Source organism: Gymnoscopelus microlampas (genome assembly GCF_963454915.1).
Source record: "Gymnoscopelus microlampas genome assembly, chromosome: 1".
Classification (NCBI taxonomy): Eukaryota; Metazoa; Chordata; class Actinopteri; order Myctophiformes; family Myctophidae; genus Gymnoscopelus; species Gymnoscopelus microlampas.
The window spans coordinates 58,927,095-58,952,752 of NC_139962.1; the positions used below are offsets into that span (position 1 = coordinate 58,927,095).

General features: G+C 38.2%; 1 protein-coding gene across 4 annotated transcripts in view; it reads right to left on the reverse strand.

Moving 5' to 3' along the window:
• LOC311050886 (uncharacterized protein) overlaps positions 1-25,658 on the reverse strand; it is an 83,645-nt gene that overhangs the window by 21,106 nt on the left and 36,881 nt on the right. Inside the window, exons 7-8 of one of the 4 annotated variants that reach the window (XM_084065097.1) lie at positions 16,797-16,906; positions 15,364-16,699 (exon numbers count right to left, since the gene is read on the reverse strand). The exons of 1 other annotated variant lie outside the window; for it this stretch is intronic. In XM_084065097.1, the coding sequence (XP_083921223.1) occupies positions 16,567-16,699; positions 16,797-16,906 (243 nt within the window). In that variant the 3' untranslated portion in view covers positions 15,364-16,566. Of the gene's footprint in view, positions 1-15,363; positions 16,700-16,796; positions 16,907-25,658 lie in introns of those variants that run through there. 2 more of the 4 variants (XR_014601329.1, XM_084065099.1) reach the window with 2 other exon arrangements.

Genomic DNA, 25,658 nt, shown 5'->3' on the forward strand with positions numbered 1-25,658 from the left:
ATTAATAGTGGTGATAGTGTGGTATATGAGATAACAATGATAAGCAGTGTATGATGTCGACTGATATTAATAATGAAACCATGGTAGTATGTGGTCAGTAACTCAGGAAACAGGATGCTTTTAACATACATCTCCCCACTTCCTTTTCATCTGTTTTATTGTCTGCAGTAAAAACTGCAGTGCTGTTTGTATCATTTTGTAATATTTCTTGATGGTCATTGTATTATACTGTAAGTATGAATTCATGTGTCATTTTAAAGAATCATATTGATTCAAGAGTATTATCAGGTACGTAATTACAGTATTTTTCATAGGTCAGTAGAATGTAGAATGAATTGACTAGAATAATGCTATTGTCAAGTAAAGCTTTATCAAATACTTCCACTGTTCAGTTTACAAGTTTGTAAAAAATATCTGGGTTACAAAACAACACGTTATTAACAAATCACTTTAACAATAAGGGTGTTTTTTGTCACATGCACTTACAATACATCTGTGACAACACTATAGGCAGTGACATTCTTATTGTACTTGACCACTTACACCCTATGCTTTGTTGAGAAGGGTTTCATAGGGCTCTACACTTGGCCTCCTCCTTTTCCCTCTACACCAAATCTCTTAGCTGAAAATGTGATGCAATGCGACACATTGTGAGCTTGTAGATCTGCTGTTTTAGCCCACTCTTCGCCTATCATGGCATGCTCACAAAAGGGACTGTAGGGTTCAATGGTCAACAGTGTGACAACATAAAAAATGTATATATAATACAGTGATCAAAATCCATTTTAAATACAAAACAGCAAGTAGTACATATGGCATAATAGAATAATCAAGTGAAATGTTATTAAATGTCATATAGAAACAACGGTAAACATGGAATTCTCATGGTTGTGGTAACGATTCAAAGTCAGGTTGTCAGACACAGCCAGGAGGATCAAAATGTCACATTAATAGTCTAGCTTTTTACTAAATACTTTTTTTCTATACAACTGCTTTTTCTCGTTACAAGCAAGGTTTATGTCTTAGCTTGTAATTAAAGTAAATAAAAGATGAGTGTTCTTTTTTTTCTTTTTCTTTTTTACTGCTTTCTATAGTTGGCAGGTGGCTAAATATGTCTTTTTTTTTACACAATAACCCGGCGATTTCTTTATTATTATTTACAGTAGCTCTTTTAGCCCCCAATAACTCACATATGGCCATCAAAGACCACAGGACCTTTTTTTTGTGTAAAAATAATAATATTTAGCCTACAGTATATAGACATATTTATGCTAAATGTCTTTTTTTACAAAAATGTCCCACGAAAATTGCTAAAACTATAGAAAGCTCATCTTTTATTTACTTTAATTACAAGCTAAAACGTAAACCTTGGTTGTAAAAAAACTAAGTTGTCCTTTAAGTGTTTATGACAGGTAACAGGGTGAAATAATGTCCCATGGGGTTCATTTTAAACCCTAATCTTACAAAAATCCTTCCCAAACCCCAACATGGAAACAATAGCAAATAGCAAAACTTATACAACATACAGATACAAATGAACAATATTTTCCATACAATTTTGACTCAAGGAATTCATAAAATTGCATTAAGATACAAGCATATCTTGACTGTAGTTCAGGGCAAAAATAGAAAAAAAAAAAACAGCCGAAAATGTTCCGATTTATCAATATTTGTCTTTTTTACTAAATACTTGGATTGTTTTGCTGTTTGGTTATTATGTTCATTTGTTATTTGCTCCTCTCCAGGACGCTCTGCCAAAAGCAGTGGATGCAGAGACACTGAAGAGTGATGCTTGGGCGCTGGGAAGAGAAGTGCTCCAGCAAATCTTTACCATTGAATTGCATGACAGAAACTGTGTCTAACTGTGTCCTTAAAGCAAAATGGATTACAACACAAACCCTAATGGTTAATGGTTAATGTGATTATGTAACAGTTTGTACTGTGTACAGTAAAATGTTTGCGTTTTTCTCAGATTAATTACTAATTATTACTTACTTATTTAACTTCACAAAGCAGAACACTAATATGCAGTTTTATCAGTGATATTAAAGCTGCAATCTGGACCTATTTTTGTTTTAATGAATAAAGGTTATTTTAACCACTCTCTCTACTCTTCCATTGAGAAATAGACCCTGATGTAATAACTGCAGAAGCTCATAACCACAATATCTCTCCTGGCCAATTAGGGACTGGCTCTTGATGAGCAGTAGAAATAAGGACTCTCACAGGGAGGACTTGGGTTTGACTCCCAGGTAGGACATATGAGTTAAAGAGTGCAGCTTTAAGATGATTAATATGTCTTCTCACAGATCCAGGTGTTTGTCTGTGAACATTGCATATTTCTCCACTTTCCGTCCGGAGGCCAGTAGTAAGCACATTGAGAGTCCGCTTGGTCAACAGGATATCCAGCAGACCAGTAGTACCTGCAGAATAAACATTTTAATCATATCCACTCAGTTACTCACATGTACAGTGACTTTGATAGAATTACTTTAGAAAAACTTGTAAAATATCTTACGCTGTTGACAGATGTTTTCCATCCAGCCATTTCCATGTCCATGTCCTTTTGCCCTTTGTCCCTTTCAGCCCAATCCAGGTGTGTGATGCTCCCTTCCAGCACTTCAGTCCACTGAATAAATCCTGATGATTTGTACATTGTTTTATTGCTTTCATATAAAGTTGTCCCCCCCTTCGTCTCACCCTGGACTACACACACACAGTGCACGTACACACACACACACACACACACACACACACACACACACACACACACACACACACACACACACACACACACACACACACACACACACACACACACACACACATACCTGTTTATCTTGACTGTCAATGGCCACCAGACGTGCTCCCATCATCTCACATTGTTGTCTACTTTCCTCCCAGGTTTTCTCTTCAGTAGAAATGCAATAAGAGACGTCTCCAAACTTCTGCCATCCACTGCAACACGACTTGTCTAAACATCAAAAAATAGTTTTATTGATGGATTTTCAATAAACTGATCATCAGTTCTAACACATTAATGATATAATAACAGTGAAATACTAAACCTGAGTAAGAAATGAGCTGAGTAATGTTAGAAGAATGACATATGGTTTTAGGTTTACTACTCAAAATATTTTTGATAAGCCATGATAAATGTTAACTCAAATCCTTTTTTAGAACTATATACCTGACAATAATGTAAATATCAATAATAATACACTAATTAATATTCCTTCAAAAAGGTGTATAACCTCTCTCACCTGCGATCTCTCTCTTCAGCTGGTTTACTACACTTTGCAACAGGTCTCTCTCTCTCAGGGTCAAGGACAGGTTGTTCAGTAGGTGGTCTCTCTCCTGGGTCACGTTGTTGTATCTGGTCAGGGTCAAGGTCAGGTTGTTCAGTAGGTGGTCTCTCTCCTGGGTCACGTTGTTGTATCTGGCCAGGGTCAAGGTCAGGTTGTTCAGTAGGTCTCTCTCCTGGGTTAGGTTGGTCAGTGGTGGGTTAATGGCTGAATGATCTGTAATGGGATGATAAACACTGTTGTTGCTACTGATCATGATGAAGTCAAGTTATTAGCTTAGAGAAAGAAAACGTGTTATTATTCTTTACAAATGAACATACATCACTTTTTGACTCCACTTTCTGCATTCTATTTTGCAGATGTAAGCATTGATACACAAAGAAAAACGTGGTGGTAGAGATGATGATTATTACCAGTGAATTAAGAATGAGGCCATTAATTAGGCCTCAATCAAGAATTTGAGAATTAAGCCAGATTTGATTTGAATTCATACTCACAGTCCAGGACCATGCCTGTAGTTCTCACTACTACCAGAACACACAGCGCAGTGAGACACATTGCAGCTGCTCTGAAGATGTCTCTCTCAATGATGAGGCCTCTCTGGACAACTGGAGGATATTAAAGTTCAACTTTAATATGATCTGCTTCAATGTTTACTTTTAAAGAACTCAGAGTGAATATTATATAGTTAAGTGATCTGGGCTCAGAACCCCTCGATCTTGAATTTCTACAGAAAGATTCATATATCTGATGTACAATAATGTAGTTGAACATGTCTTTCAACATGCAATTGTGACTTTTATAAAAATGTCACATTATGAAATGAAAGGAGAAATAAAACACGAGGAGGAACCAGCCTCTAACAATTATAATGTTTCTTTTAACTCATTAAAGGGACATTTCACTTTCATTTTATCATCTACTCAGGCCTTTGTGAGCCCCCCAGACAGTTTTTAAGTTGCTCGATTCAGTATTTATATATTTGATATTCATTTTATCAGACACGCCCCCTTCCTATACAAACCCATTGTAACTTCAAACTCCATTTTAACCATGTTAGATTCTTCGAAAACACCCCTCCTTGGTTCTGGTGACTCACCCTGTCCTCCTAATGCGTGAGGGGGCCATGTTTTTCCGATTATTTTTTTCATTTATTTTATTTTATTTTTTTATTGTATTTTATTTTTTCAATTTAAAAAAAGGCCTGAGTAGACGATAAAATGACCAAAAGTTTTTTGAAAGTGAAATATCCCTTTAAGACCTGAGGCCGATTCTACAAATGCTTTCGAAATCAGTAGTTCTCACACAATTTTTCAAAAATGTTCAAAAATAGCAGATGTACAAGCTCGCAGCATGGCACGAAGTGACACGCTGTGAGCTTGTAAATCTGCTATTTTTTTAATAGCCCAAAAGATGTGTAGCCATAAAAAAAAACACACACACACACACACACACACACACACACACACACACACACACACACACACACACACACACACACACACACACACACACACACACACACACACACAGGAAAAGGCACACACCAGTGTGAGGAGGCGCCGACCACGGTGAGTGAGATCAAAGTTTACAAAAAGGAAGTCACACAGCTCGTAGCCACGATGCAAACACAGTTTGAATATGCACAAAGCAACGTTTCAACAACACAATCTTGTTCATGTCTCTTGTAACCATAGGTAACTACTAGTTTAAATATCATGTGTCAAGCTGCTCTAGTGATGATGTGAGGAGAGAGAGAAACAGTGTCCATGTGTTCATGTGTACCTTGATCTCCTGTAGCCCCCTGTGAGCCGGAGCCTTGGTCTGTGAGACTGTCTGGTCTTACATTGACGTAGTCTGCCTCCTCCTCGTCGCTCTCCTCACTGACTCCTCCATCGTTCCTCACACGCTTTGCTCTGACTCGCTTGCCAGGAGTATGTGAAGACATCTTAAGAGGAATGACACAAAAAAGTGAATTAATGTAATATATGTAAATATATTATGCATTACATTATAGTCCAGGTAACTCAGCCGGTAGAGCACTTCCCTTTGGATTCCCTTTTGAATGTCTGGGGTTATTCCTCTATGAATTGAATACACAGGACCACAATGGAAACAAACCCTTTTTGTGTTATCCTTTTAGCACCATTGTATAATCGTGCAAATAAAATATTCAATCAATCAAAAAAAGGTTACTTAAAATGAGACCAGATGTGTTTTAAAGTGAAATACCCCTTTAAGTCTGGGATTCTGGAAACTGCTACCTCTGTGACCCGACTACAGATGAACGGACGGACGGACGGACGGACGGACGGACGGACGGGGCATGTCCATGTACATAGTACAACATATTGTATAACAATATGTTGTACATAGAAACCTCAATAGCTGTTTTAAGCAGAAATTAAACAAGCAACCGATTTAACTGCCGTATTAACACGATGCATACCATGATATGATTGCATAAGAATCTAGGGCCCTATTACTAGGGTAATTACTATATATATATTTTTTAAATCTTTTTCATAATTGTCTCTTTTTCATGTCTTTTTTTTTTTTTTTTTTTACTTTTTATGCCAGAGAGATTTGCTTCAAATGTAAATTAAATGTAGTATTATTATTATCATTATTATTATTATTATTATTATTATTATTATTATTATTATTATTATTATTAATAATAATAGTAATAATATTTTTAGTGTGGCTTTAAAAAGAAAACAAAAAGTGCACCTAAATTATGTGCTGTGCACCTAAATGAAAAAGTTAGGCGTACCAGTTAGCCAATGTAAAATGTTAGACTAGAGCCCTAAATATGATATAATATAATATAATATAATATAATATAATATAATATAATATAATATAAAATTTCATATCATATCATATCATATCAAATCAAAACATATTTCTAAATATTTCTAAATATGTTTAACACCCTATTCACGCCGTCTATTAGGCTTCATGGTAACCTCATTTAATTCACCAAATAGTCTGTGTGTGGCACATTGACACGGGTAAAGCGAATCTGTATTTTACTTTGATTTTCTGACACAAATGGACTCATGCGTCCGTTTGGTTCCATTTCTACACTCTCTGAGGTAGCGTTCATGATTAGAAATTACAACTAAAAAATATTTTTTAAAAGATATTCCAACTGAACTATTTACATGAACACTAAATAACACATATATAACACATTTAAACGCATCTAATCAGGATATAATGTTTTGACAGGCACACAGTGGTTACGCATGTTTGTTTTAATACATTTTCTACATCAGTTGTTTTCAAACTTTTAACTTTTTCATCCACGGCACCCCTGAATGACATGGTACTTTATAGCACCTTACATTTATGTCATATTACGGTATGGAAATATGTAAATCTTTCCCCCTAAGATACAATAGGCTATATCAGGAGGAAAACTTGAGAGAATATCTGTTTACATTAGGACAGATTGAAAATAACTTATGCTTGACATTTAACAACTTGAACCCCTGCACCTATTCTGGGAGGGAACATTCACCAAAAAATCGAGACAAAAACTCACAATGTGTTGCAGTGTGATGCGCTGTGAGCTTGTAGATTGGCTATTTTTGGCGTAGAGATTTTGGTGTAGTTCGAAAGTATAGAGAGTATAGAGCCAGGGTCTAAGTGGTTAAACTGAAGTGATATTGATAAATTCTCAACATTAGCAAAGTATTCTGCGGCACCCCGGGACTTGCGTCACGGCACCCTAGGTGCCAATTAAACCAGAGCTTCTCACACTTCATGTCATGTCAAGCACCCTTAGATTGAATAAATTTGGCCCCCATCTGAAAATATTTTGTGCCAGGGACCCCCATACAAGATTTGTATTGTTAAAATGTTTAAAGATTTCATTGAATAGCAGATCTACAAGCTCAGCTATTTTCAAATAGTCTATGTGTAGAATTTTAAAGTGGTTAAACTATATTTTAAAAAAATTCTGAGATCACCAAAAATGTATTTGTGTACCGGAGCTGTTGGAGAGAGATTGCCAAAATGTTCGAGCCAGCATATAATAATAATAATATATTTTATTTATATTGCACTTTACATTTGAAGCAAATTTCAAAGTGCTACAGTACAGAATAAAAAATATTTGCATAAAACAATCTAAAAACAATCACATCACATCCCTTTGTATATTCCCTCCCTGATCCTTGGATTAGAACAAGTGCGTGAAATGATGTGCTTGGATTTGTGTGTAATATGTGTCTGGAAATCTCCAAATAGCGTCAATTGTACCAGCTACATCAGGTGCGTGGCTGGGATTGCATATGCACGAGCCTCGCATGCACATGCAGAATTTTTTAATAGTTTTGCATATCCTTTTTTATTTATATATATTACTGCCCCAGGTTCAGATGTGTACAAATGTAAGGATGGCCATATTATGCAGGCTATAGTTGACAAATCCAGTTATGACATAATTCTACAGATCATCACACTATGACATACAATGTATTATACTATTTGTCACCAATCGCCCCACGTGGGCCAAACATGTGCAGAAAGAAGTTATTCCAACGAAAGAGAAATAATTGGAATAAATATGGGTTATGAGGGGTTAATCATTTTCTGTTGAGTGGATTATCAAAAGTTTTAAGCCACCGCCCTCAAACCGATTAATCAAACCGAATTCATTTTGACCAGAACAGATTGGACTAGTCTCTTCCAGTTGAGGTGTCTAGGCAACATGAGGCATTTGATTCTCATTGTGCTGTCATTGTGATTATATTTATATACTGTCCATGCTGTGTAGAGAGATGAGCCGAATTTGCACCCAAAATATTGTCAAAACTTTCATTTATCATTTCCAATGCAGGCCCCATAATTATCCACTGGGAGAGAGGAAGAAAAAAAAGGCATAGAGAAAATAAAACCCTCGCTAAAAACTATTTTACCCCAAATTACAGAGTTGATCATATTAACTCTGTGTTAAATAAATTTAATAGGAAATATTGTTAATTTGTCCCGGAATTATTACTTTACAAATTTAGGACGAGGATTCACACAGGATTAAAATCACAGACCTTCTACTCAATTATTACAAATGACCAGATGCTTTACTCACTTTGTCCAATATGTGTGTCTTGGTCTTTGCTGTTGCAGAATAGATGAGTTGATGTCTGTTCTAGTCTAGACTGAACACTGTCCAACCAACCACGTTGTTTTAGATGCACTTGTGAATGCCATGTATGGATGTATACCCACCTATGCACGCACCCACCTATGCACGCACCCACCTATGCACACGCACGCACGCACACACACACACACACACACACACACACACACACACACACACACACACACACACACACACACACACACACACACACACACACACACACACACACACACAGTGCATGTACCCACAAACACACGCAGTGCAGGATAACAAGTCTTTACCACAGAATGCGTCTGATTGACGTCAAGGTTTTAAATTCTGGGCGGGGAAAGTGAATGGAAAGTTTTCTGCATTTCTCTCATCAAAAGATGTTCCCCACCATCAACTGACCAATAGAGTCAGTGTCATTTGGAAACAGATTAAAGAGTAAAACCGTTTTATTTAGTTGTATTCATAATAGTGGTGACATGTGGTAGTGTAGATCAGTGGTTCCCAAACTTGTGTCTTGGTGCCCCCCCTTTGTACATCTGACAAAGCTGAGACCCCCACACATGCACATGCGCATGCACACGCACACACACGCACACACACGCACGCAAGCACGCACACACACACACACACACACACACACACACACACACACACACACACACACACGTTAACCCCTTAAGCCCTATATACTTCTCATACAACGAAAATAACTGATCACATCGCGATGCGTAGGGAGCTATTTTAGCAATTTCTGAACATTTCTGAAAAATCTTTGAAAATGTATATTATACAATATAATGTCCCAAAATTTTTAAAATATGATAACATTTTGGACTGCCTCCAAACAGACAGGGCCTCATGCCCCCCTGTGATCTTTGATGTCCCCCCAACCAGCTTTACTATAATGACTGAACATCAGTTTGTGGTCAATAGAGCCTTGTCTGCTCTTTTCTCACCACAGGAAACAAAAGTAGGCTATGGAAAAAACAACACCAACCACACACACACACTGAGTCCTATTTGCTACACTAAATGCAGCTGTGCTGTTTGTATCGGTAAATAATATTTAACGAATGCTAATGACATTATTTATATCATTAGCATTTTGTATTTGGTAAAAGTACTTGACATTGTAATGTTATACATTGGTACGGCAATTGTACAATTGTGTTTGGAATGGATTAGGTGAACATTTACTTATTAAAAGCCAGATTGATTTTGGCAGATGCACACCCACACAAAATAAATGACTCACTATTACAGCACACACACACACACACACACACACACACACACACACACACACACACACACACACACACACACACACACACACACACACACACACACACACACACACACACACACACACACACACACACACACACACACACACACACAGGCTCTTAGCTGCAGGGGAAACGTATACAACAAACGTTGCTGTTCATATTAAATGTCGTCACCTTATTAAACTAATGGCCTAAGTCATTTTTTTAGGAAAATTATATTTTTGCCTGAGTCAGGTCCTCATGACACTGGCCACCTCTGGTAAAATGGCCCATCTCCTAATTGAAAAGGATCATGCTGTTCACGCCCCTTTTAGTATAATGGCCTAACTCCCTAGTGTGACTTAGGACAAAATAGGCCTTTTGTTTGGCCTAAGTCACACGGTTTTGTGACTTAAGCCAAATTATTTACTGATTTAGGCCATTTTGTAATTTGTTTTGCTTTTTATTTTGGCCTAAGTCAGATTTAATCCTATTTAAACCTATTTAAATCTCTTATGTTACATAACTGACAGACAGTGTTATTTCTATTTAAATAGTCATAATTTGTTATAAACATTTTGGGTGAAATGATTAAGAAATATCATATAGTTTTGTTCTGGATCAGTTTTTTATTTTTCCTGAAAACCTTGAAAAAATCACACCCTGTGTGAAGGAAGCGGTGCCTTTGGGGCGGGGCTTCCTGGTGGCGCTATAATAGGGCGGGGCGGGGCTTCAGCAATTAATGCTCGTCCCTATTGGTGGTGTAAGTCCACATACCAAATTTGGACTTGGTGGCATGCTGCAAACTGGAGTTATAGCTGTTTAAAGCCAGTGGCCTCCTGGTGGCGCTATAATAGGGCGGGGCGGGGCTTCAGCAGTCAATGCTCGTCCCTATTGGTGGTCTAAGTCTACATACCAAATTTGGACTAGCTGGCATGCTGCGAACTGGAGTTATAGCTGTTTAAAGCCCGTGCTCAAACGGACAAACGGACAAACGGACAAACGGACATACGGACGGACAAAGTCAAGTGTAGAGCGGTTGGCACCGCTAAAAATGACTTAGGTGTTTAGTTTAATAAGGTGACGATGTGTGAAGTGAGCACAGTGACTTTGAACAGCAACTGCACAATGGTGTAGTGACTGTATGGAGACTTTATTAATAATTTAACATATCTGGGGTGGGACAGACATTGTCCCCTATAGTGCAGGGTCATCATGTTGGGCCTCTGGGATAGTGCTGTTGAGATAAAATAAACTAGTGACAATGTCTGTGTACTGAAAGAGAGAAGTTGCAGTCATGTTCTTCCTGTAATTACCACATTGGTGACCTCTACCTAAATACTATGATATAGTATCAGTGATACCGACAGACAGCACGCACCACATACCTGTGAAATGGCTCCTTTGGTCGCCCCAGGCCTGTCATTCCCAGCGGGTGGTGGTGACATGTTTCCACTATCCATGCTCCTGGATAAGGCCTCCTGAGCCTTCACACCGGTCCCTACTGCAGAACATGGCCTCCCTCAGTCCTATATCACCTCATCTCTGTTATTGGTGGAGTATGGTTCCATCCACCTCAATGCTCACCACAGCTTCCTGAGACCAAAGAAGGACAAGTACTTTGTTGTGGATGTCGGCAGTGATGGAAGAAGTACTCTCTGTCACAAACACTCACACTGCCACCTAGTGACAGTTCTATAGACAGGTGCAGAATAAATGTTCTGACTTAAGGTGTGTTTAGCTAGGTAGTAGGCCCTACAAGGCAATGGATGGATGATTTTATTTTGTCATTGAACACAATTGTACAACGTGTACACTGTACATGTGAGTGACTGAGTGGCCCTCATTTATCAATGGAACGTAAAAAAAACAGCTTAAATTCGAGCCCAGGAATCAGCTTACGTCCATGTGTGATTTATCAAGCAGGTGTACGCTGTCTATTGCAGCGTAAGAATTGTCGGCTGTTGATAAATGTGGCGTAGCCTCATCCCACCTGTTTTTCGACATGAAGAAACATATGGCCAAGAAGAGGAACTTCTCCGACAAGTGTAGTTACCCCCACTTATCATCTCTGTGGATTCATACACAGCTACACAGCACACACATATCATCATGATGCGTGGAATGGCACATGCTATTTGCATACACAGGGCACAGACCCGATAGGCTACCTGATACACATCCAATAAGAAAATATAACACAAATAAAACAAAAATACGACTTCATTCTTAACAGCGCAAGTCCAGTCAACTATAAAGTGTTACGATAGGTCAGAAGAATGAGGTCTGGGGAAGAAAAAAAAAGATGCATCTTCTTTTTTAATTCTAGCCATGAGTAAAGATATATCCTAAACGAAAACCTGAGTGATGAATTATATAACAAATAGCCTACGCGTTGTCTGTTTCCCTTAGGCCTACGTTGTTGAATGACACTAAGCACATCGTCATGATTGGAATAAGTTTGTTTTAATTTTAACCCCAGAGCATTGTGCACTGAGTAGAGACGCGCACACTCTGCTGTTTTGCTCAATAAAGGAGTCCTGCATCCTCCCGTGGTCCGTGGCCACGACACCACATTTATGAGAGTTAACCTGGGGCTGTCATCATAATGTAGCGACCCTGCTGGAATAATGACAGAGACTTGTGGGAGGGGGGGGTTTGATGGGGGGAGGAGGTGCCTAGTTCAGGTATGCAGTTTAGGTCAGGCTGAGAAGGGGTGAACACATGATCAAAGGGGGTGGGTAAAGAAGAAGCCCGCGAAGAGGAACGAGGAAGTGGCAGAGACACTATGGTGGCACAATGTGTGGAGAGACTCACTCAAGCTAGACAGACAGTGCAGCCTCTTTGTTGTTTTCGGCACCCTCCCAACCCAGTTTTAGCCTGTATTGAAAGGGCAATAAAACCCGGTTCTCCGGTTAAAACGTCAATCCATGTTTCCTCCTTTCATTTAAGTTAGTGAGTTAGGGAGGCATGCGATAATCCGACAGACCTTTTCTCCGACTATGTGGCATCCGCGTGCGGTTAGGGTTAGGGTGCGGGTTTGGTTCGGGTTTAGTATTGAAACGTCGGAGTTAGCTGTGAGGGCAAACCGCAAACGCTACAATAACTTGAACGTTGTTGAAACTCTTAAAGGACTGTAGGCTGATTAGGTTCGGATATATTGGTGCCGCCTTGGCATGTCGGCAAAAACTCAGTGAGTCAGGATGCAGTTTACACAGTGAGGACTGTGGCTTTACTTCCAATCATAGGTAGCAGGTAATTGGCAGAGTTGTACAATGATTTGTGGTCTAGAAAGCAAAGACAAAATGGCAACAGGTTTGTACCAAAATACTAACATATCTCTGCAAAATATCAAACAGTGCAATACCAAATAAAATAATAAACAGCAGAATATCGGTGATATCGGTGAGCATCTTCATTAACACTGTACAGAAATAACTACTTCAAAAGCTCTATAATGCTTTCATTCAATTCACATAACCAACAAATAGGCTGATTCATCATCAAACAAACAGCAATATTAACAGCAAACTTAGGTTGATAATCAAATCAGGTAGGCTACATGCATGAAATAATTGTAACTAAGAACACACACATCACTTACTAAACGTCAGTGACGCACAGAAAGCACCTCTCTGTTAGGAGTTTGTTTGAAGAGTGATGCTGAAAGCTGAGGACTAACTGGATAACACAGCTGAGTGTACCTCTGATAATTAAACTAGCAGGTGTGTCTTATTAGCTCTCATTAAGCAGATCAAATGCCCCAGGGCAGCCTGACATAGATCAAAGGACCCATGCCTCCTTGCAGGGCAGCCTGACATATTTGATCTTTCCAACAAACGTTTATGGAGTTATTGTTGAATGCGTAAACATTAATGGATGAAGGCTGGTGTGTGGTGGGCTGAGCTGGTTACCTATATCTCCGATCTCCTGCTGTGGTCCTGTGGCAAAAACCCACAGAGTGGGATCACTTGCGCCAGGCACAGCTGACATTCGAGCATCACTTTAAACGAGGTTGCACATACAGTAACTGCAAGTTGGGAGACTTCACTCTCTAGATGCCAGTCAGATGGCAGCCCAAGGCTTCATTCTGCCAGCAGTGACAGCATTTATAGATTTGAACAGACATTTCCCACAGTGTGTCGCAGGTATAAAAAACATCGCTTCCAGCCCTGGCTGTACACAATGCTTCAGTGGCTGGAGAGAAAAAAAGAGTGTTGCTAGGCAGATTCGTGGAGCTATTATGGGCAGATTACTGAGTGGGTGGGGTCTGGCCTTCAGAACTTCGAGAGTTTGGTGGCAGAATAAACCACTTTTTTTGTCCTTTCAAAACTTTCTTTGGATCAGCAAGCCCTTCCGAAGCTGTTGGGTGCAGTAGTATGTATAGGGGCTATAGAAAGACAAAACCTGTCTATTATTATAGTTCATAAAAAGCGATAATGGAGACACTGTGGTATTAATTATCCATGGTAATAGTGGTGACAGTGTGGTATTGTACATAACAATGATAATAGTGGTGATAGTGTGGTATATGAGATAACAAATATAAGCAGTGTATGATGTTGACTGACATTAATAATGAAACCATGGTAGTATGTGGTCAGTAACTCAGGAAACAGGATGCTTTTAACATACATCTCCTCACTTCCTTTTCATCTGTCTTATTGTCTGCAGTAAAAACTGCAGTGCTGTTTGTATCATTTAGTAACATTTCTTGATGGTCATTGTATTATACTGTAAGTATCAATTCATGTGTCATTTTAAACAATCATATTGAGTCAAGAGTATTATCAGGTACGTACGTACAGTATTTTTCATAGGTCAGTAGAATGTATAATTAATTGACTGGAATAATGCTATTGTCAAGTAAAGTTTTATTAAATGCTTCCACTGTTCAGTTTACAAGTTTGTAAAAAATATCTGGGTTACAAAACAACATGTTATTAACAAACCACTTTAACAGTAAGGGTGTTTTTTGTCACATGCACAACAATACAGCTGTGACAACACTACAGGCAGTGACATTATTATTGTACTTCAACACTTAAACCCTATACTTTGTTGAGAAGGGCTTCATAGGGCTCTATACTTGGCCTCCTCCTTTTCCCTCTACACCAAATCTTTTAGCTGAAAATGTGATGCAATGCAACACATTGTGAGCTTGTAGATCTGCTGTTTTAGCCCACTCTTCGCCTATCATGGCATGCTCAGAAAAGGGACTGTAGGTTTCAATTGGTCAACAGTGTGACAGCATAGAAAATGTAAATAATACAGTGATCAAAAATCCATGTTAAATACAAAACAGCAAGTAGTATATATGGCATAACAGAATGAAATCAAGTGAAATGTTATTAAATGTCATATAGAAACAACGTGGAATTCTCATGGTTGTGGTAACGATTCATAGTCAGATTGTCAGTCACAGCCAGAAGGATCAAAAGGTCACATTAATAGTCTAGCTTTTTACTAAATACTTATTTTTCTATACCAACTGCATTTTCTCATTTAAAGGACAACTTTTTTTTACAACTTTTTTTATGTCTTGGCTTGTAATTAAAGTAAATAAAAGATGAGTGCTTTTTTTTTTTTACTGCTTTCTATAGTTGGCAGGTGGCTAAATATGTATTTTTCTACACAATAACCCGGCGATTTCTTTATTATTATTTACAGTAGCTATTCTAGCCCCAAATAACTCACATATGGCCATCAAAGACCACTGGACCTTTTTTATTGTGTAAAAAAAGATATATTTAGCCTACAGTATATAGACATATCTATGCTAAATATGTCTTTTTTACACAAGAAAAAATGTCCCACAAAAATTTCTAAAACTATAGAAAGCTCATCTTTTATTTACTTTAATTACAAGCTGAAACATAAACCTTGGTTGTAAAAAAAACTAAGTTGTCCTTTAAGTGTTTATGACAGGTAACAGGGTAAAATAATGTCCCATGGGGTTCATTTTAAACCCTAATCTTACAAAAATCCTACCCAAACCCCAAAATGGAAACAATAGCAAATGGCAAAACTTTAGAAGTATACAACTTACAGAGACAAATGAACACATTTTTACACACAATTTGGACTCATGGAATTCATGAAATTGCATTAAGATACAAGCACATCATGACTCTAGTTCAGGGCAGAAATAGCACAAAAAAAAACAGCCGAAAATGTTCAGATTCATCAATATTTGTCTTTTTACTAAATACTTGGATTGTTTTCTTGTTTAGTTTTTATGTTCATTTGTTATTTGCTCCTCTCCAGGACGCTCTGACAAAAGCAGTGGATGCAGAGACACTGAAGAGCGATGCTTGGGCGCTGGGAAGAGAAGTGCTCCAGCAAATCTTTACCATTAAATTGCATGACAGGAACTGTGTCAAACTGTGTCTTTAAAGCAAAATGGATTACAACACAAACCCTAATGGTTAATGGTTAATGTGATTATGCAACAGTTTGTACTTCTGTACAATAAAATGTTTGCGTTTTTCTCAGATTAATTACTAATTATTACTGTTTAACTTCACAAAGCAGAACACTAACATAAAGTTTTATCAGTGATATTAAAGCTGCAATCTGGACCTATTTTTGTTTTAATGAATAAAGGTTATTTAAACCACTCTCTCTACTCTTCCACTGAGAAATGTAGACCCTGATGTAAGGTTGGACACCTACTGGTGGACAACTAATAACTATAGAAGCTCATGAGCGCAATATCTCCCCTGGCCAATCAGGGACTGGCTCTTGATGAGTAACTAAGTACAGTTGCTCAAGGGACTCTCACAGGGAGGACCTGGGTTTGAATCCCTGGTAGGACATACTGTATGAGTTACAGATTGCAGCTTTAAGATTTATATGTCTTCTCACAGATCCAGTTGTTTCTCAGTGAACATTGCATATTTTTCCACTTTCCATCTGCAGGCCAGTAGTAAGCACAATTCCCCGCATTGTCAACAGGATATCCAGCACCCCAGTACCTGCTGAATAAACATTTTAATCACATCCACTCATTTACTCACATGTACAGTGACTTTGATAGAATTTTACTTAAAAAAAACGTGTAAAATGTCTCACTCTGCTGTCAGTGTTGATCCATCCACCCATGTCCATTTGTCCTGCGTCTTCTTCAGTCCAATCCAGGTGTGTGATGCTCCCTTCCAACACTTCAGTCCACTGAAGAATGCCTGATGATTTGTACATTGTTTTTTATTGCTTTCATATAAAGTTGTCATCCACGCACACACACACACACACACACACACACACACACACACCTGTTTATCTGGACTGTCAATGACCACCAGACGTGTCCCCATCGTCTGACATTGTTGTCTACTTTCCTCCCAGGTTTTCTCTTCAGTAGAGATGTAATAAAAGATGTCTCCAGACTTCTGCCATCCACTGGAACACGACTTGTCTAAACATCAAAAAAGAGTTTTACTGATGATTCAATAAACTGATCATCAGTTCTAACACATTAATGATATGATAACAGTCAAATACTAAACCTGAGTAAGAACTGAGCTGAGTAATGTTAGAAGAATGACATATGGTTTTAGGTTTACTACTCAAAATATTTTGATAAGCCATGAATGATAAATGTTTACTCAAATCCTTTTTTAGAACTATATACCCGACAATGATGTAAATATCAATAATAATACACTAATTAATATTCCTTCAAAAAGGTGTATAACCTCTCTCACCTGCAATCTCTCCCTTCAGCTGGTTTACTTCACTTTGTAACAGGTTTCTCTGCAGGGTCATGTTGTTGTATCTGGTCAGGGTCAAGGTCAGGTTGTTCAGTAGTTGGTCTCTCTCCAGGATCACGTTGTTGTATCTGGTCAAGGTCGGGTTGTTCAGTAGGTCTCTCTCCAGGGTTAGGTTGGTATGTATTGGGTTAATGACTGAATGATCTGTAATGGGATGATAAACACTGTTGTTGTTACTGATCATGATGAAGTTAAGTTATTAGCTTAGAGAAAGAAAAGGTGTTATTATTCTTTACAGATGAACATACATCACTTTTTGACTCCACTTTCTGCATTCTATTTTGCAGATGTAAGCATTGATACTCAAAGAAAAACTTGGTGGTAGAGATGATGATTATTACCAGAGAATTAAGAATGAGGCCATTAATTAGGCCTCAATCAAGAATTTGAGAATTAAGCCAGATTTGATTTGAATTCATACTCACAGTCCATGACCATGCCTGTAGTTCTCACTACTACCAGAACACACAGCACAGTGAGACACATTGCAGCTGCTCTGAAGATGTCTCTCTCAATGATGAGGCCTCTCTGGACAACTGGAGGATATTAAAGTTCAACTTTAATATGATCTGCTTCAATGTTTACTTTTAAAGAACTCAGAGTGAATATTATATAGTTAAGTGATCTGGGCTCAGAGTCAGAACCCCTTCATCTTGAATTTCTAGAGAAAGGTTCTTATGTCTGATATACAATAATGTAGTTGAACATGTCTTTCAACATGCAATGGTGACTTTTATAAAAATGTCACATTATGAAATGAAAGGAAGAATAAAACACAAGGAGGAACCAGGCTCTAACAATTATAATGTTTCTTTTAACTCATAAAGACCTGAGGCCGATTCTACAAATGCTTTCGAAATCAGTAGTTCTCACACAATTTTTCAAAAATATCAGATGTACAAGCTCGCAGCATGGCACGAAGTGACACGCTGTGAGCTTGTATATCTGCTATTTTTTAATAGCCCAAGAAATGCGTAGCCATAAAAAAATAAAACACACAAACACACAAACACACGCACGCACACACACACACACACACACACACACACACACACACACACACACACACACAGGAAAAGGCGCGCACCAGTGTGTGGAGGCGCCGACCACGGTGAGTGAGATCAAAGTTTACAAAAAGGAAGTCACACAGCTCGTAGCCACGATGCAAACACAGTTTGAATATGCACAAAGCAACGTTTCAACAACACAATCCTGTTCATGTCTCTTGTAACCATAGGTAACTGCTAATTTAAATATCATGCGACAAGCTGCTGTAGTGATGATGTGAGAAGAGAGACAAACAGTGTCAGTGTGTTATTTTGTACCTTGATCTCCTGTAGCCCCCTGTGATCCGGAGCCTTGGTCTGCTCTTTCATTGACGTAGTCTGCTTCCTCCTCTCCTCTCTCCTCCCTGACTCCTCCATCGTTCCTCACACGCTTTGCTCTGACTCGCTTGCCAGGAGTATGTGAAGACATCTTAAGAGGAATGACAAAAAAACACATGAAGTTAATTAATTTAATGTACATTTCGTCGATGTTTGGCAGCGACGATATAAAACTTAGCACTGACGCTAATGTTATGAAAACAATGAATTCTATTTCTAAAATCTATGTAGTGTTTTCTGAGGAGAGCATTGTGACAATAAATGAGTTCATATAGCATTTATCTAGCTAGTTCTACAGAGACTGCAGCTCTGTGAAACCCTCTTTGCAGAAGTTATTGTAATATTTAAAGTCCTGCTTAGTATTGTAGGCCTATATAAGCAGTGTCATGAAGTATCAGGACATTAATTCACACATTGTGATGCATTGTAGGGCGTATGGCAGGTGCCATACCTTGGCTCCAGAAAAATAATAATAATAACAAAAAGAAATAAAAGAAGAAATCATGAATAGTAGCCTAATGCAGGTGTAAGACCATTGTTTTTGTACTGTGTTATGCATAGTTTTCTATGCATTTCAGGGGTTTTGGGGATTTTACCCCCCCCCCCCCCCCCCCCCTCCCCCAAAGAAAACTGGCTGTGCGCCAAAGGCGCGTGCCCAGGATAGGTGTCCCTTATTTGAATCTCTGGGAGTTGCCAACCCTAACCTTGCCATCCCTTAGCATTTGCTGAACTGACGGCACTGATGTGTGAGCTTGGAGATCCATTGTCAGCTGTTCTTATCAATGATGGACAAAACTGAATTGGGGTAAAGTGGTGATAATGACACATGTAAGTATCTGACAATATATAAAGTTACACTACCAACTTTGATGGTTGTTACGACCCGGCCTAGGGGAGCCTATGGTCGCAACACAAAATGAACTCCTTCCCAGTCCCCAAACAGCCAGACAACACATGTTCAAAATCCCAAGCAATATGGATTTATTTACTAATTTAAGATAAAAGTCATGACACGATATATACATATTACCTCAGGGTGGGATCTACAAAACAACTGCAAACACATAAAAGATTCCTCACCCCTACACACAAATCTCTAACACATAAACATTAACATAATACAGCACACTGGTGTTTGGAGGCTGGCTAGGAGAAAGACATCTGAACTTCTGGAAGCAGGAAGCTTTATAGTGACGCCCAAGAAGATGGGAGCCAATCACCTGCGAGAATCTACATACTAGTTAGCCAATCACACTCAGCCACCATTCACACCAGCTGGTACCCAAATCACTCACTCCTCACCACACACACACACACACACACACACACACACACACACACACACACACACACACACACACACACACACACACACACACACACACACACACACACACACACACACACACACACACACACACACACACACACACACACACGAGGGGGAAAACACAGGAAAATACACAATATGACCCTAGGGTCATAACACCTCCACCCTAAGATCAAACATTTATCACAAGACACAAAAAAATGTTTGATTCCACTTTCACATAACTCAAAAAAAAACATGCTTAATTCACTCCTTCCTATCTACCCACCAAGACCATCTCTCCTAATGTCTCACCGAGACCCCTTTCCCATAGCTCCAGAGACTCCCTCTTCCCTACTACTATCTCTACTGAGACCTCCGTTTCATATCTCTAGACACTCCTTCCCTCCTAATGTCTACAAAAGACCTCATTCAAAGTGCACTCATTCCTAATGTCTCCACAGAGACTTCTTCCTATAGCTGAATTAACATTAAAAACAACACCACAGAATTACTGAATCTTCTCAAAAAAAAAAGAAGAAAAAAAAACACAACTTCACAAAAAATAACTACAACCAACACATGAAATCACTGAATCTCAAACAAAAAAAAAAAAAACAGTCACACACAACTACTATGAACGTTCTTAATTTACACAAAAAAAATCTAAACCTATTACATAATTTCACAATCTCCATATTTCTGGTTGGCACACTCATAACAGTAGTCTTAACTATAAAATTTGCTTGCTCACACTGAAGCCCTCCTGGGGATCATGCTGGGTTTTTTGTGTTACCTGCTATGACTGCAGAGCAACACTAGGGGGACAATACAGCCCTCAAGCTGTCATTCTAAAATGCAAGGCCCCCATCTCCCACCTCCATTTCCCTGACCATGCCGGTCAGCACACATCCCTTGGTGTATTGAGGCCATTTTGGGAGTGGATGCACCAGGCACTAAGCAGGGCAGGCAATGCGCTCCACCTCAGCTTTTTCAGCCCCCCCACCTCCTCGGTTGTGAGAAAATACCACAAACCCAATCTCCCCCAGCTTCTAGATCATGAACACCCTTACTTTTAACACTCAATGCCACTTGCATATTAAAAGAAAAATCCAAATCAACAATCTATTTCACTGCAGAAAACACTAATCCCAACCAGAAATACAAAATTGTGAACTTACCAAACACAGGGGAGGATAGTTTAGACGAGCCCCCAATCTGTTACGACCCGGCCTAGGGGAGCCTATGGTCGCAACACAAAATGGACTCCCTCCTTCCCAGTCCCCAAACAGCCAGACAACACATGTTCAAAATCCCAAGCAATATGGATTTATTTACTAATTTTAAGATAAAAGTCATGGCACGATATATACATATTACCTCAGGGTGGGATCTACAAAACAACTGCAAACACATAAAAGATTCCTCACCCCTACACACAAATCTCTAACACATAAACATTAACAAAATACAGCACACTGGTGTTTGGAGGCTGGCTAGGAGAAAGACATCTGAACTTCTGGAAGCAGGAAGCTTTATAGTGACGCCCAAGAAGATGGGAGCCAATCACCTGCGAGAATCTACATACTAGTTAGCCAATCACACTCAGCCACCATTCACACCAGCTGGTACCCAAATCACTCACTCCTCACCACACACACACACACACACACACACACACACACACACACACACACACACACACACACACACACACACACACGAGGGGGAAAACACAGGAAAATACACAATATGACCCTAGGGTCATAACAATGGTATTGTGCTGGTACTTTCGTTTTTTTAAATATAAGGTTTTCTTCATTTCCTGAACATTTTATATTTTGTTTTTTCATTTCCTGAAAATGTTGGAGTTATATTTAAATTATATTATATATTTGGAATATTTAAATGCATTACACTATAGTCCAGGTAGCTCAGCCGGTTGTGGGTTGAACGCCCACTCAGTGTGAGTAGCACGGCTTGGGTATCTGAGATGTGTGGTGAGTAAAACAAACAAACACTCTATAGCAATGAGTACTATCAGAATATAGAGCTATTTAACTTATTTTAACCACGTGTGCATACAGTATATGCACACGTGCATGTGCATGTGCATGTGCATGTGCATGTGCATGTGCATGTGCATGTGCATGTGCATGTGCATGTGCATGTGCATGTGCATGTGCATGTTCATGTGGAAAGGAATAATCACAGTATATCCTATGCAAAAAACTGCTTTATTTTTTTTTCAGAAGTATAGGGACGTGTCTCATCTAATGAATATCAAACTTACACACTGTCTGGGGTTATTCTTCTGTGAATTGAATACACAGGACCTCAATGGAAGCAAGCCCTCAGGGCTTTTTGTGTTATCCTTTTAGCACCATTGTATAATCGTACCACTGTACTTTTTGCGAACTGTTAATAAAATATTCAATCAATCAAAAAAAGGTTACTTAAAATGACCCCAGATGTGTTTTAAAGTGAAATACCCCTTTAAGTCTGGGATTCTGCAAACTGCTACCTCTGTGACCGACTACAGATGAACGGACGGACGGACAGACAGGGCATGTTCATAATACAACATAATGTATAACATATGTTATACATAGAAACCTCTAGCTGTTTTAAGCAGAAATGAGAGAAGCAACCGATTTAACTGCCATATTAGCACAATGCATACCATAATATGATTCCATAAGAATTATTATACAAATGTGTTATTTATTTATTTTCCATTTTTTTCATAATTGTTTCTTTTTCATGATATTGTTTTAAGTTTTAGATTTGCTTCAAATGTAAAGTAAATGCATTATTATGTATTATTATACTATATAATTGTATATATTATACAATATCATATCATATATATATATTATCCTAATATAATATAACATTTTCCCCTAGAGGTTTACGTTTTGGTCCCCCTGACTTTTATTGTTGCAATATGTTTTGCTGATTCTTTCTTTTTTGTAACGGTGTCAATATTGTTTTTTTCCGTTCTGTTTCTTCATCTGTATGATATGTCTATTAATGTTTAAACTGAAATGGATGTGTATATTCCACAGTGATGTTAATTTTTATCCTATGAATGTACAAATATTCCCGGAGAATGCCACTTCTCAAGCCCCTGGAGGGTTTTTAGGCATTCTCCTTCACATTTTTACAAAATCTTTGTGTATCATTTTTAAATGTTCTTGTAAGTGATAATAAACAAACAAACAAACAAATCATATCATATCATATCATATCATATCATATCATATCATATCATATCATATCATATCATATCATATCATATCATATCATATCTCTAAATATGTTTAAATGTTATCAACACCCTTATAATATACACTTCATGGAAACCTTGTTTAATTTACAAATGACCTCCCAAAGTCTGTGTGTGACACATTGACACGGGAAAAGCGAATCTGTATTTCACTTGAATTTTCTGACACTATCCAAATGGACACACATGGACTTATGCGTCCGTTTGGTTCCATTTCTACACTCTCTGCGGTAGCGTTCATGATTAGAAATTCTAACTAAAAAATATTTTAAATAATATGTTCCAACTACTGAACTATTTACTTGAACACTAAATAAAGTGTGTTTACATTCCCCAACTTTTAATCAGGATATAATGTGTTGACATGCACACAGTGGTTACGCATGTTTGTTTTAATACATTTTCTACATCAGTTGTTTTCAAACTTTTAACTTTTTCATCTACGGCACCCCTGACTAACATGGTACTTTATAGCACCTTACATTTATGTCAAATTACGGTATGGAAATATGTAAATCTTTCCCCATAAGATTCAGTATGTCACGGGGAAAACTTGAGAGAATATCTGTTTTCATTAGGACATATTGAAAATAACTTATGCTTGACATTTAACCAGGGGTGCAATGCTCACAAGACGGCCTTGCACACCGTGCATGAACCTATTTGACCAGGAGCACGCGCAGGCACACGCATAGATTTAAAACTACTTTAAATTCACACCTCAACAAGTTTTCAAAGGCTCCCGACTCACACGTAGCGAATTAACATAGGAATAAGCTTAGATGCATATCAATTGTCCATTGTGTGACTTGCAGTGTAGGTGTTAAGCGACGTGCGTGTCACGTCATTGAAATAGAGTGCAAGAACATACCAAATGAGCATTGCATGCCTGCATTTAAACACTTGAACCCCAGGCTATTTTTGGCGTAGAGATTTTGGTGTAGTTCGAAAAAGAACGCACCAAGTACAGTGCAAGCATAGATGGTCTAAGTGGTTAAACTGAAGTGATATTGATGAATTCCAAACATTAGCAAAGTATAGCAAAAGTATAAAATAATGCTTTTTAGCAAAAATAAATACAATTCCCAGTGGGTTAATGGGTTAAACCAGCGCTCCTCACACTTCATGTCATGTCAAGCATCCTTAAATTGAATAAATTTGGCCCCCATCTGAAAATATTTTGTGCCAGGGACCCCATACAAGATTTGTGTTGTTAAAATATTTAAAGATTTAATTGAATAGCAGAACTACAAGCTCGACTATTTTCAAATAGTCTACGTAGCCTATTAAAGTGGTTAAACTATATTTACAATTATTTCTGAGATCCCCAAAAATGTATTCGTATACCGGAGGTGTTGGAGAGAGATTGCCAAAATGTTCGAGCCAGTACATAATTATAATAAGGGTAATAATAATAATAATATATTTTATTTATATTGCACTTTACATTTGAAGTAAATTTCAAAGAGCTACAGTACAGAGTAAAAAACATAATTCTACAGATCACACTATGACATACAATGTATTATACTATTTGTCACCATTCGCCCCACGTGGACAAACATGTGCAGAAAGAAGTTATTCCAACGAAAGAGAAATTAATGGAATAAATATGGGTTAAGAGGGGCTAATATTTTTCTGTTGAATGGATTATCAAAAGTCTTAAGTCACCGCCCTCAAACTGATTGAATTCATTCTGACCAGAACAGATTGGACTAGTCTCTTCCAGTTGAGGTGTTTAGGCAACATGAGGCATTTAATTCTCATTGTGCTATCATTGTGATTATATTTATATACTGTCCATGCTGTGTAGAGTATGTAGACAGAGATATGAGATGAATTTGCAGCCAAAATATTGTCAAAACTTTAATTTATAATTTCCAATGCAGCCTCCATAATTCTCCACTAGGAGCGAGGAAGAAAAAAGTCATAGAGAAAATAAAACCCTTGCTAAAATGACAGAGTTGATCATATTAACTTTGTGTTAAATAAATATAATAGGAAATATTTGTCCCGGAATTATTACTTGACAAATTTAGGACGAGGTTGATTCACACAGGATTAAAATCACAGACGTTCTACTTAATTATTACAAATGACCAGAGGCTTTACTCACTTTGTCCAGTATGTGTGTCTTACATTGGTCTGTTGTTGCAGAATAGATGAGTTGATGTCTGTTCT